This window comes from Melospiza melodia, chromosome 2 (assembly GCF_035770615.1).
Source record: "Melospiza melodia melodia isolate bMelMel2 chromosome 2, bMelMel2.pri, whole genome shotgun sequence".
NCBI lineage: Eukaryota > Metazoa > Chordata > Aves > Passeriformes > Passerellidae > Melospiza > Melospiza melodia.
Window position 1 is genome coordinate 84767768 of NC_086195.1, and position 13526 is coordinate 84781293.

General features: G+C 43.1%; 1 protein-coding gene across 8 annotated transcripts in view; it reads right to left on the reverse strand.

Moving 5' to 3' along the window:
- Nucleotides 1-3089: 3089 nt before the first annotated feature.
- STARD13 (StAR related lipid transfer domain containing 13) overlaps nucleotides 3090-13526 on the reverse strand; it is a 284737-nt gene continuing 274300 nt past the window's right edge. For all 8 annotated transcript variants that reach the window (XM_063149149.1, XM_063149150.1, XM_063149151.1 and 5 more), the window contains 5 exons: nucleotides 12625-12739; nucleotides 11659-11880; nucleotides 9525-9742; nucleotides 6288-6464; nucleotides 3090-5941 (listed from right to left, as the gene is read on the reverse strand). In XM_063149149.1, the coding sequence (XP_063005219.1) occupies nucleotides 5824-5941; nucleotides 6288-6464; nucleotides 9525-9742; nucleotides 11659-11880; nucleotides 12625-12739 (850 nt within the window). In that variant the 3' untranslated portion in view covers nucleotides 3090-5823. The remainder of the gene's footprint in view (nucleotides 5942-6287; nucleotides 6465-9524; nucleotides 9743-11658; nucleotides 11881-12624; nucleotides 12740-13526) is intronic.

The following is a 13526-nucleotide window of genomic DNA, read 5'->3' on the forward strand; positions in this document are numbered from 1 at the left end:
TAAATGCTGGCTCTGTGTTTGTTGCCATGTGGAGCTGGGAGCTGCTATGAGCAGGAGGTAGAGCAGAATCTGTAGTTTTAGGCTTCCCTTGTGTCTTTTACAGAATTTAGCATTTTGGTTAAGAAATAAGCTGTAATCCTGTAGCTGGCTGCCAGCAGAGCTCCATGCAATGGCTCTTGCATCAGGACCAGTTATTTTCTTGTTGAAGCTCCAGCACAGCCAGGAGCTCATCCTGTGCCCTTGCAAACTGCTGCTGAGGACGTACGCACTGGAGTTCAAGTCTCTGCAGTTCACTGCCTTTAGCCTCTCCATCTTGCAGGATTCTCATCCCTGGGAGAGGATCAAAAGGCCCAGCTTGTCATTGCAGTGGGACAGGGGCTTATGGTTATTTTAGTGATCTGGCCTCCCTGATGAGAAGCAGAGAGACTCCTCACCCTGGTGTTTTATCCCTATTGTGGGACACAGGACATTCTGTACTCAAGCCCTGGCAGGCTGGCCATGACTGACTCACTGTTGCACCTGGAGCTGGGAGCACCTGGCCATGGTCACCCTGCCTTAAAGGGTGTGTCCTCCTGTGCATCCTGGGCTGGGTTAGAAGGCAGACATGCAAGGACTGAGTGAGACAGAGGGCATGCTGGCCTCAAGGACTGGGCTCAGGCAGTGGAAAAGAGCAGTGGAATATAACTACCTGTGGGAGGACAGTACTCGGGATAGAGATCCTTGTTTCAGAGTCGAAGGCATGGAAGCAGATAACTGTCCAGGTTACCTTTTGTGCAAGAGATGCTGATCTCTGTCAGAGGCATAGAGGCTGTGGTGTCTGGGACCTGCTGTGGGGTTAGGGAGGGTAACTCCCCAACATCAGCCTATGTAGGACAGGCAAATAGTTCTCTGCAGTGTTGTGACATTTTCTCTCATTTACTCATTAACCCGGACCCATTGCTCTGGCCTGCGTTTGCCCTTGAGTTCCACATGTCCTTGTGTTTGCTGAGCAGAGTCTTGCACAATGGAGCAGGGCAGCCTGAAGTTGCACAGTGGGTTCTGCTCTGCATCCATTGCTGCTCTGGGGGACTTGTTGGCTTTCTACATTGTATTCCTGAGTGGCCCAGAATATTGAGGGTCACAATTTAAAATGTACATTTTAGAAAAATCCAAACAGCTACCTTGTTATGAATCTGTGGCTTGATGCTTGATGTGTAACTGCATTGCAACAATAGTCTGCCTGGTCTAGCACCCATCCAAATGAAGCCTAGGTGCAGCTGTGGCTGACACACATCTGGCAAGGAGACCGTGACATGATCATGCTGAAGTCCCATGGGATTGTGAGTGGGTCATGCTGCTTTCTGTCTGGCAAGGTCTGTGTTCACTCCCCAGCATTTTCACATCACGACTGAGCTGGAGCAGCAGGATGTGTTTTCATCCTCTCCTATCTGACTGGCAGGCTCCAGCAGTCTTCTGGATAGTTATTCCAATATTTTCACCTCACAGTCATCTCAGGGTGCTCAGCCTGTGCTCTCATCTAACAGCCACCAGCCACTTCAGAGAGCAGCACCTCTTAGGCCTGCCAAAATCCTCTGAGGGTGACGCTGATTCTGCAGTGTAAATGCATCAAGCAGAGGGACTGCCCTGCTCGTGACTCCTGCAATGTGTTGTAGAGAGGACAGGCACCCAAGAATTCAACACTACGAAGTCTGTGCATACCAGGAGCTGAAACATCAGTGCTGCTAAGGTTAAGGCAACCTCATTGCCCTGAGATTGCAGCAGTGGCTGGGAGGGAGAAATGGGAATGAGAGCACATGACATAACAGCGTTTTTTTGCAAGAAGGGATGGACTTACACAGCTGACCATCTCTGCCGTGGCAGACACTTAGGAAAAAATGTGTCTTTTCAATCCAAATTTTAATACAGAGCTTTCTCTGAATGAAGGGACATAAAGGCTTATCCCCTCCTAGATGGTCTCTCACAGTTGACTGTGCTCAGCACCCTGTTTTCTGAAACTCTGCTTCTTTTAGTAAGCCAAGAGAGAGTTGGAGTGATATAGGCACATGACGTGCTTAGAGCTGCAGTAGAGTTCATTTTCTTTTTGCGGTGCTGTGCTTTGGATTCAGGATGGGAATAATGTTGGTAATACAGTGATGTTTTGGCTATTGTTAAGCAGTGCTCACCCTAAGTCAAAGACTTTTCAGCTTCCCATGCTCTGCTGGTGAGGAGCTGCAGAAGAAGCTGGGAGGGAGCATGGCCAGGACAGCTGAGCTGAACTGGCCAAAGGGATATTCTTGGAATGGATATGGAATGGATATTCCATACCATAGAACATCATGACCAGTGTATAAACTGGGGGAGTTGGCTGGGGGGGGACAATTGTTTTTCAGGAATGGGCTGGGCATTGGGCAGTGAGTGGTGAGCAACTGTATTGTGCATCATTTGAGTTTCTTGGATTTTATTCCTCTCTTTTTTACCTCCTTGTTTTTGTTGTTGTTGTAATAGCAATGATAACAATTATAACAATAACAATTAGTAACAACAACAACAACAACAACAATAATAATAATTTTGCTTTCGTTCAATTATTAAACTGTTGTTAACTCATAGGTTTTACCTCTTTCTGATTCCCTTCCCTGTCCCTCCAGGTGGAAGGATAGAGAGAGGGCGTTGTACCAGCTGGGGTACAACACTCATCCAAAGGAACCTTTAATTCATCTGTAGAATGTGTATGAAAAACCACAGAAGTCACTATCATGCCACTATACCTTTTTTGCAATGGCTGAATAGATTTGAGATGGCTGATGTCTTGACAATGTGAACCCAGCACTCACCCAGCTCCTGTGAGCCTAGACCTAAATTATTGACAAGAACACAGATGCAGAAACATGGCTGAATTTGGAAAACAGTCTTTGCCATGAAGCTCGTGTATACATAAGGATACTACAGGCTAAGTATAATGGACAACAATATAATTTTGAGCCTGCAGTTGTTACCCAAGTGCCACCCCAGAACAGTTTTGTGTATAGCAGGTTGCAATAAAGAAATCAAGGGCTTAAATTCAGCATTTCTTGAGCCAGTGGATGAAAAAAGAGCACAAAGAAACACGATTCTTTAGTGTATGCAAATTTATTCAACTCTGAAATTATTTATTTACAACTAATGACTGATACCAACTGATGAGGTAAAAATATGAGGTATTGATATGAGTATAACATTTAAAAATGCAATTATCATAATGTATCAATGTAACAATACAAAATACTGTGGTAGCTGAATGGTAGACATGGCATAACGTGCATTTTGAAGAAATCTTATATCAACAATACATGGCTTGGAGATGCCAGAAGCTCATGACAGAGCTTTTGCAAGGGCAGGAAAACAACCCTACCTTGCTAAGGGTGGCAGATGGCACAGGGCCTCTTCCAGCTGAGCGACGACTTGTGAGACAGGATAAAACCACTGTCCAGGTTTTCCCTTCTTTTCCTTAGGACATTATTTATTGCCAGACACTGCCATTCCCAGGGCTAGAAATTCTGTGCCTGTTAGTGCTGAGGCACTGCTGTATTTATTTATGTAAACTAATGTAGCAGAAGTACTCTAATTGCTCATGTTTTGGAAAACGGCCGGCATGAAATCTGCTGCCATGGCCACAGGCGTCTGGGAGGAGGTGCTGCTTTCTGGAATGGCATTCCCAGCTGGGGAGGCACTGTTTGCTCCTGGGAAGGCTGAGCCTGGGCAGTGGGGGTGCCCTGCAGCCAGCGGGTGACTGCCAGACCCCACTACGGCCACGTAACAGCCCCGTGAGTGCTCCCCTGTCTGCAGGACTTAAAGCTCATGGTAGTTGCACATTGCAACTATTGTTGGCCATCAACTCGAGGCAGGAGCTCCCAGGCAGCCAACATCCCTGATCCCAGCACTTGCACAACAAAACATGAGTGACACAGATCATGGGTGAAGATGACAGTGACTTTTTTTGGAGTCCTGCTCCTTCATAAGCTATGTGGGTCACCTTGGGTCACCCTGGGCACGCTGAGCTCCCACAGGTGTGCTGCCTCAGTTCACAGCACTGTCCCCTGCCAGCACAGCCCCCGTGTGTGTGCACGATGGCACCTGGGGTCATGCTCTAGCAGCTGTCACCAAACACAATCCACTGCACAGCTCCTACACCTGGGGAACGTTGAAATCTCTGACTTTGAAGGGACTTTCATTGAATTGGGGCACAAAGCTGTAGCTTCACATAGGAAATGCATCCTGCTTAATCCACCTCATACTAATCTTTCTGGATTTTGCTGGAAGGACTGAGCTGAAACACTGGCTGTGAGTGACTCTGCTGGTTTATGCAGCAATAAATAAAGTCTAAGTGAACAAATGTGATTAATGAAGAACAGTATTAAGAGGCTTGTACATTCTTACTGAGTCATAGATGCAATAACATTTTGGCCGTAGGTTAGTTAAAAACAAAATGGAACCCTGCCTCAAAGGCAATGTTGACAAATTATTATTATTACTTTTAAAGCATTCTTCCATTAGCAAAATAATAGGTCCCTGAAAATGAAATTATATAATAGGCTTAAATGGCTCCTACTCCTCATAGTCCTAATCCTGCTCCCACCAATGCCTCCAGAGGTGGGATCATGCAGAACAGTGCAATATAAGATGAAAATACTTGCTGTTACTATAAAAGCAATCTTTCCAAGAATAGCATTTATGTTGTCTTTTAAATCTCCAAGATGTGTTTAAAATCTTAAAAAAGCATAGTTATTTGTATAGTAAGAATATTAAAAGGCATGGTGTTCATCTGCATGTCTTTGTGTCCACTGGATGTGGAAAACCTGCTTTGGATTAGCTATCTCTATGGGAGAAGGAAAGAACACAGAAACACTCAGAACCTAGACAAAATGCTTAACAAAAAAATTAATTTACAGCTTAATAAGTTACCAGTCTTGATTTCAGCCATCTCAGGACACACAACATTACCTTGTGCTGTCCGAGGATGAGCAGTTACCTGGAACACTGCACACAGTGAGGTCTCTACTGACAGACACCAGTCATTTAAGGCAACAGGTAAGTTTTCAACACCTTCTGCTAAAAGTCACAATTCTGCAGCTGAACGTAAATGGCCTCCACAATGTCTGTCTCAGATGCATCTCCATGTATTTTATTTGGTGAGACTGATTCCCTCCTCATTATTTTTAAATGCACTGTAACCTCTTTCTTCCTTAGTTCCTGTAATGCTTCCTACATCTATTTCTAGGTACCTTCTCATAGCACACACAAACACAAAACACATTTGGGACCAGGCGTTTGTTACCACACGAGTTAGGCCTGGTAGCTCTGTGATAACAGCAAACACAGCTTATGTAGCAGTGACACACTGAGAAACAAGTGACAGGTCCACTTAAGGTCCAACTGATGCAAGTGATTTGCACTGAGTTATATACAAAATAATTAATTTATACATATACATATATATAGATAGAATATAGATAAATATATACATACTGTACATTATTTATTTACAATTAAAATATGCTTCTTAGAAGCCTTTAAATACCAGAGTTATGTAACATACAAGTAATGGCAATAATCTGTTTTTAAAGTAATAAAAGCTCTCTGAAGAAATGTTTAGTTCAAGAATAAAAATTAATACATAGTGGATGCAGGGGAAGGGGGAAGGTGAAGTCTCCAGAATAAAAAAACTTTCCTATAAAATTTCTTTTTCAGCTTTGTACAGATCCAGGTCTGGTCAGATTTATGCAGCTTAAATCAGACCTTTACTTTCAGTATTCCTGTTCCCTGCCAGACCCTGATTTATGCTCACATGCTCCCAGGAACACTTCCTCAGATTTTTGTTTCTGGTCCCTCAGCAATCAGAGGTTGAAATGAGTTTCTGATCCTGGCAACTTCTGCTGCACACAGATGTCCAAAGCCTTTGTTGTACCACTCTGGGGAATGTCCTCTGAAGAAATGAAAAGAGAATTATTGAGAAACTCAACTACTCAAGAAACATGCCCCACAGAAACGTGCTTGCCATGCTTCCTGCTCCCCACTGCCCACGGTGGTGGTGGACATTCAAATACTTGTCTTTTCAAGTGTACCTCGAAGTTCTCCCTTGCAGTAATCAAATAAGCAGATTCTGTTTCTAAGATCACAATCTATCAGTGGTGGGCACTGAGTGGAGAGAAGACTGCAGGAACACTCTGAAGCAGCAAAGCTAGTCTAACCCTGCCCTCTGCTCCCAGCATCTGAGCTTGAGGGTTTTGTCCTGCTGAATGGCCATTGCCTTGTGCAGGTGGGATACTTACTTGAGGTCAATCCTGCAGATGTGGGTCAGCCTGGCTTTCCCTGAGCCACAGGGCTCTATCAAGTACTGGGAGTCCATGACGATGGCTCGCACAGCTCCCATGAGAGGAGCCTCTTCATGCTCCACAGAGATGGCGACCAGCATGCACATCCCCTTGGGCAAATCCGTCCTCCATGTCCTGCAGGGATGGATCAAAGACAGATTCACATTAGCAATGAAACTTTTGGGCCCATGAGTAAGAACCAGAACTGAAGTTACAGTCTCCTTGTGTGCCCATCCTTGTTGCCTGCGATGCCAGTGGGCTGTCCCAGGAGTCCCTGGTAGAGTTTCATGGCTGTGTGGAATAGCCACCCATCTGTGTGGCTCCAGGTGGAGAAATTTTGCTTCTCCACATGAGCATTTTGTAGCCATCAGTATTCTAGGGCATGATAGAGCCTTTTGCAGTCAGACAAGTTTTGGAAAGGAGAAGGACCAAGGGTAAGCCATCCAGCAAAAGCTGAAACGGTGCATTGCACCCATGCAGGCTTACAGAACAAGAAATGCAGTTCAGTACAGCAGAAGTCCTCACTAATACCCAGAATATGTTTCAAGGGTGTCTGAATTAAAAACAAAATGTCCTTTCATTTCTTTCCCAGGTTTCTAGCCTCTCTAACATGCTGGAGAAGTTTTCCATCAAATTCAAGATTTCTAGACTTTAATACTTTTTTTTGTTGTTCTGTAAGCATTCTCTACATTCCCTTGTGTCTCACATCTTTCTCATCTGCACTCAATCTGAGAGGATAGGACTGTGCTCTTTCCTGTGCTGTGGGGAAAAAAGAGAAATTCCCACTGTGCTGTGTAACATGCATCATCCTGCTGTGGATTGTCTGAGACAGGGATTATGCTGCCTTGAGAAGTATCATATTTTTAGCAGGTAAGCTGCTTTCAAGGACTGTTGAAGGTTGGACCTCAGCAGATAATTTTAACATTTTGCATTTTTTTACATGAAACTGAGCTGTTATTCAAGACACTACAGGAAGATACTGACCAGAAGGTTTTACATGTTCTTGGGCATTAAAAAATTTGATGAGCTGTTTTGGCAGATGAAACATATGGGAGAAGGAAATCACAGCTGAGATCCAGTATGAGAAATGCTGAACCACCTCCTGCAAGTGCCTGCACAGTGTTAAGATGTGCCCACATCATTTTGGTAACTATCCAGCACTCCCTGGGCCATTTGGGAAGTGGAAAGTTCTCTGTCCCAGAGATTTCAGAAGACTTTGGTTTCCTGTTCCCAGTCATATGGATTTAGGCCAGTTTCAGCAGTTCTTTAAATACCTTACAGTAGTAGAATCATGGCACTTAACTCACCAAAATGCTGTCATACTTAATGAACATTAAACACTTGTGGATTCTTTAATACAAGTGATGCCTGTGCAGGGCAGCTGAGAGCTGTGTCATATCCCAGGCATATGAAACATTTCTCCTCTTACCATCAGAGTCTTCTCTAGGCAGCCTAATCCCCTTGTTATGACTGTCACATTGGAAAAAAAAAGGGAACAACTAAGTTGATCCTTTCACAGCCCAAAGTTTGACTGAGAAGGAGAAAATTGCCATCTGTTAAAATATATTTATTCATGTCCCCAGAGGTGTATTATAATTTCACTGTTCGCTTCCCACCAATCATAAGGTATCAAATTGACTGCGGTATTGCTGGGTAACCTTGCTCTAGACTTAATGATATCAATCAAAAGAGATAAACAACAGAATCTGACAGATCTGCCTGATGGCTGTTTCCAGCCCTTAAGAACCCACCAGGATTCATTTTTATGATATGTATTTCAGTCCTTGGGGGTCATTCTGCCTGGGTCAGTGAAAAGAATGAGAACTTGATAGCACGATTTTCCTTTAACTGATGTGGCTGCACAGCAGGTCTTTAAAGAACATAAACCACCAGGAAACCTAATAGTGAACTAAGTGGCAAATGAGAGGACCAAATTACGGCCGTCAGAACCTCCCCGCCGCTCGCAGGCCATCTTCCCGGTGCCATGCACAGGGCCAAATTTATCACTGGCTCAAGCTAATGACATCATATAAGAAGACTATTTATAAAATAATGATAGATATATAATTATATAAAATATATAATAGATATTTGATTATAAAGTAGTTAATTTAGCCCAGTATACTGTGGTAAGGCAAAGGAAATAGAGTAATGGAAGAACTGGTTACAGAAAGCATTTTTTAAATCTTCCCCTAAGAGTTCCAATAAGTCTTCCCTTATACCAACAATATCTGCATGTTGTCATCCTTTAAGAGACTACTAAAGTTCATAAAAGGGATGTACTTTCGTAATTATATTTTATTTGACCCATCTTTTTCCTTCAATCTTCATTCCCTTTAATACAATTCTGACTCCCTGTACTCCTTCCTTTGTCAAAACTGCTTTGTATTTCTCTAGCACATCATTTCAATCAAAGAAAGCAGGGACCAAAAGCAGGAATGCACAAAATCGTCCTACAATAAATAACTGTAGGATTGACCCTGTTAGTGAAATATGTCAGCAGCTCCACAATAGCTCCTAGCAAGCAAAGGCCTGGATTTCAAAGACAGAAGAGGGTTTTTTTTACTGCTCTGTACAGGCAGATAGACAATGGCAGAACTGGGATTGAATGTAGAATATTGATACACAGCTATACATTTATTTGAGAGAAGTCATCCCCTGGAAGAGAGAATACAAATCTACTGCCTCTTTCTGTTCATTTCCACACTAGGATTTTTATGGATCAGCATTTCTTCATTTACAAAGACTCCAACTGAAAATTTAAGATAATAACTTATATAGACACTGTATAACAGACTTAGCTTAAAAGCACCACTATCTTCTCTTCTAAACATTTGGCTCTTAAACATCAAACATTCCCCAGAGAACAGCAAAAGCAGCGTAAAAAACAATTGGGTTCTATTTGCACTGTTTTGACAACAAACAAAGCTGAGAGAGAAGAGCAGCTATTATCAGACATCTGTTCTGAGGAAGAAATTATATTTATGGCCTCAGGAGTATGTGCTGCTCAAATTACATCAGAGAAAAGGTCAGCATGCTGTAGGTGTATGACTAATTCAGTTTGAGAAATCAGCGCTGCTGCCCAGAAGTAGAGTTCCTGGAGAGCAATTACACAGATGTGAAGGCTGAGATAAAGCCAGATCTTCTTTATGCACTGCAGGAGCCAAAGGTACCAGAGAACCGCCCTCAGCTTACCTGAGAACAACAAAGTCTCGGACGGGGTGAGGAGCCATGGTGTTCAAAACATACTGGTAAACTTCTGTCTGCTTGTCCAGGCTCTCCACCACCTTCCACTGCAGGAAGTCCTCGTCCCAGAGGTGACGTTCTCTCAGCACTCGGTTCAGGACAACTGATGGGGGGGCTTCAACTTCAACTGAGGCTTTCCAAAGCCTTAGTGGGTTCCCATCCCCAACCTGGAGTGACCAAGAACACAAACCCTGGTAATTTACATGCCTGTGTTCAGCAGATGATAACTGAGGACAAAATCTCAACGTGTGTGTCTGAGTTCAGCTTAAGAGCATTCATATTTCCCTGCTAATCATTACTATTACTGCTATTGCTGCTGCTCTACTAGTCCTGGATGGAAATCTGAAGTGATTCATTACTCTGCTGTCACAACAGAATATATCTGGACTAGTTCCCATAGTGCCAGTGAGGTTCTTCATTACTTCTGGTGTGACAGACACTTTTCCAAGTCCAGACATCCTAAGTTTAATGATGAAAATGTGTCTGCAGAAATAAAAAGAGATGAAACTGAAACCCTGGGCTGAAATAAAGCAACTGCCTTAGGCAATCTTGTACACTTCCTGGGACTGAGGGTCCATGAACCCTCCTGGTTAATTCTGGGGGGGCAGAACATACTTTGATTCGGTTATGTGTCAGGTACACAGATGTTTTCTCCTCAAAATAGCTGCAAGGGAGGTGTTGGGAAAACACCTTTCAAAGAGCACAGACTGTTTGCTAACTCCTTCTTGCTCACTGATCCTGTTTCTTGGAACACCTCCACAGCTTATAGTAAGGGGAACAGAAAGTGCTGGGCTATGCACAAAGTGAATATCCTAGATTGCACACATCCAGCTTTTCTGCATGGTTTTAGGCAGTAAACAAGTTAACTGCAATCACTGGATCTTGCAAGCCCTGCTTTTCTAACCCTTCCCTACCCTACCGTTCTTATATAGCAATGTGAGTACTTTGGAAACCTCTAGTACCTCCTGTACACCCAGGGAGGATTGTTTCCCCAGAAACCCACCTTCCTGACCTCCCACCTTAAATTATTTCATGTTGTTAATTCTTTCTCCCCAAAGCTTTCAGTTCCCCATTTCCCCTGCCCTGGAGCCCCAGACTCCCAATTCCCTCTGTAGTTCACAGGTCCTTGACCTCCAGCAGTAAAGGCCTCTATTCCCTCTCTCCCATCTCCCACATCCTGCTCCCACCTGAGCTCTGTTACTCTCTCCCCAGCCTCCCACAGTCTGTCCCTGGACAGGTCACTCAGAAAAGCTGGCTACAAACCACAGTAACTGCAATTTCTTTGCCCTGACAGAGGGGTTGCACTTGCCCAAGCTGGGGTAATGCTGCCTCCTGCCCCCTCACCATCCCGATCTCACATTCCTCCCAGTGCTCTTCTGCCTAATTAGTGTCACCCACCCCTAATCCATCCCTTCCTCTTGCTCGCTGCTGCTGGTTTGGAGACCTCTGCTTTGCTACTCAGTTTCAGCACTGAACTCCACTCTCTGCAGGGCCCCTGCAGCACCCTCTGCCTCACGGCAGTGGTCTGGCTTTCTCTGAAGAGGTGATGGAGCCTAAAACAAATTCAGAAATTTTAATAAAAGCTGCAGTATCAAAAATCCACATGAAAAAAGGACAAAAGGATCAGGGATAAAACTGGCCTGCTTAAAAAAGCATAGGAGAGCCTGAAGAAGTTTTGTACCTACCTGTGTTCTAGCTGTGCTCTCCAAACTGCTAGCAAACACCAAGAATTTGTCAGAAACTTTTCACGTCCCCCAGTCAAAGAGCTTGCCCAGGTAATGTTCTCTGTTGTTTAACATCTCAGCTCACTCTCTGGTTGTGTTGTTTGCTGTGTCATTTACTTGATCTATTTTAGAGACCCTAGCTTGCTTTCTGTGCCTTTTTTTGGGATCTCATACTTGAATCACTATTACATTACATTTTAACTGCTTTTAGCAATCTTTTAAAAAATAATAATAATAAAAGAGTGCCTTGCCAGAAAGAAGGGTGTGAGTTTTGCCATACAACATGCCAGGGTGGCCCATAGCTGAGCTGCACTTTGCTTTGGTTTCTTTGCTGCTTCTTTCATGTCTCCCTAAATTACCTTTTTGTAGGCGAGTTCTGTGTTCTCTACACTGGAACATGTAACCCATCCTTTGAATTTCTCTTTTGCTTCTTTCTGGAGATTTTGCATGAGATTTTCTAGGTACATCTGATAGTTCCCTCCTTCCTCATCCACTTGTTTCCCAAGCTCGTCCAGGGTAGGAGAATGCACTTCTGCATCAACATAGGAGTTTCGGGATTGGGTGATCATCTCGTGTGGGACCTGTGCCACAGAAGGGAGAGAAAACACACAGGGAAAATCTCCTGCTGAGAACTTTTCCTTAAGACAATATGTTTCTAGGCTGATGGACCATTCAGCATTCACCCAGTTGCTCTAGCCTAGGATCTGCAAAATGCACATCAATTTCTGTCTTTATGCAAGATGAAACATCAAAGTAGTCTAATAAAACAGCTCATGGCTCTGCACTACTCATGCAGAACCATGTTAAGACTGATCAACTGGATGTCAATACCCCACTGTTTTTCCTTTAGCCCTCAGAAATATTGCCTTGTGCTTCTGGGGAAAGAAGATATGAGCATTTGCTCTCCTCCAGCTGCAGTGTACATAGCTGCAGGTCTCTATGTGATTTTTACTTTATTGCATGACACACAGAAATAAAGTGTAAAGGCAATTATTTTTAAGATGAATAAGTTTAATTGAGGCCTTAAAAGCATTGTAATAAAATTTTAAACTAGCAGATTTTGATTTGAATTAGTCTCAAATTTCCTAATCCACTGGTTTGGTTGAAAACTGTCACAGAATAATTACCCTGCATCTTTTGAATACTAAAAGGGAACTGCTGTAAAGACATGAGATAAATAAACTTTGGATGAAGCAAGTTTACAAATAAGTGAGGCACCAATCTCTGAGCTAACACAAGACAGAAAATATAAGCGTAAACATAAATACTTCAAAGGGTGCTGCATTATGTGGCCATGAATAATGCTGTTTGAGTCTCTCACTCACCTCAAAAAGTTTGTTGCATTCCATTATCATGTGAGCAAGTCCCTGAGTAGCTGCCAGGTTTTCACTGAGGTCCTTCTGATCTGGCTTCCCTGTTGCATATTTTTTCTGTATTACTCTGTAATTGAATTCAGTATCTCAGGTAAAAAGCTGAATCTTTTTAATATGAAAGCAAAAACCAGCAGGATGCTCCCAACATCAGAGAGAAAAAACCCCCCTATCTTTAGTTTCTATTTATCAACAAGACTGCTCAAACTGTTGGGCCTTTTTTAAAGGAAAAATGTTTACCTCAAATATTGCTCAGCCAAAGGTAAAAGCAGGAAAGGTTATTCATATCCTGCATGATGTGTGATACATTTTGAAATGGATTTTTAACAGACACGATGTAAAGTGGTTTACATTGTTACTTCTTAAAGCCCTTGTTCAGACATGGGTTATACATGTACTTGACCAAGAATCTCAGTGTATTCTAACCAGATGGGAAGGAAAAAAGTCAAGAGGGACCACTAATGTTTAGCCTGGCTATGCCCTGTTTAGTCTACACTCACCATGTTACAATTTTAATGTGTCCTGAAATAAACCCTGTTTCCTGAATGGCAGAATGTACACAGTAAATTGAAAGTGAAAAAAACCACTCATTGAAAATCTACATATCAAAATCCTTTAAAACATTGTTAATCTTTGACTTAACCAGAGCAAAATCAACCCCTTTTCCTTAACAGAAGTCAACATTACTCATGCAAAACTCACTAGTGCCCCATTGAAAATTCCGCATGGAAAGCAGGCACTGCATGTTCACAACAGACAACCTGAAATGCCTGCTGGGCTTGTGAAAACAAGTGTGCTTCTGGCTCTGCAGCCGGGGTTTTCCCCTCTTATTGAAGCCATGCCCTGTTTAATGTGTG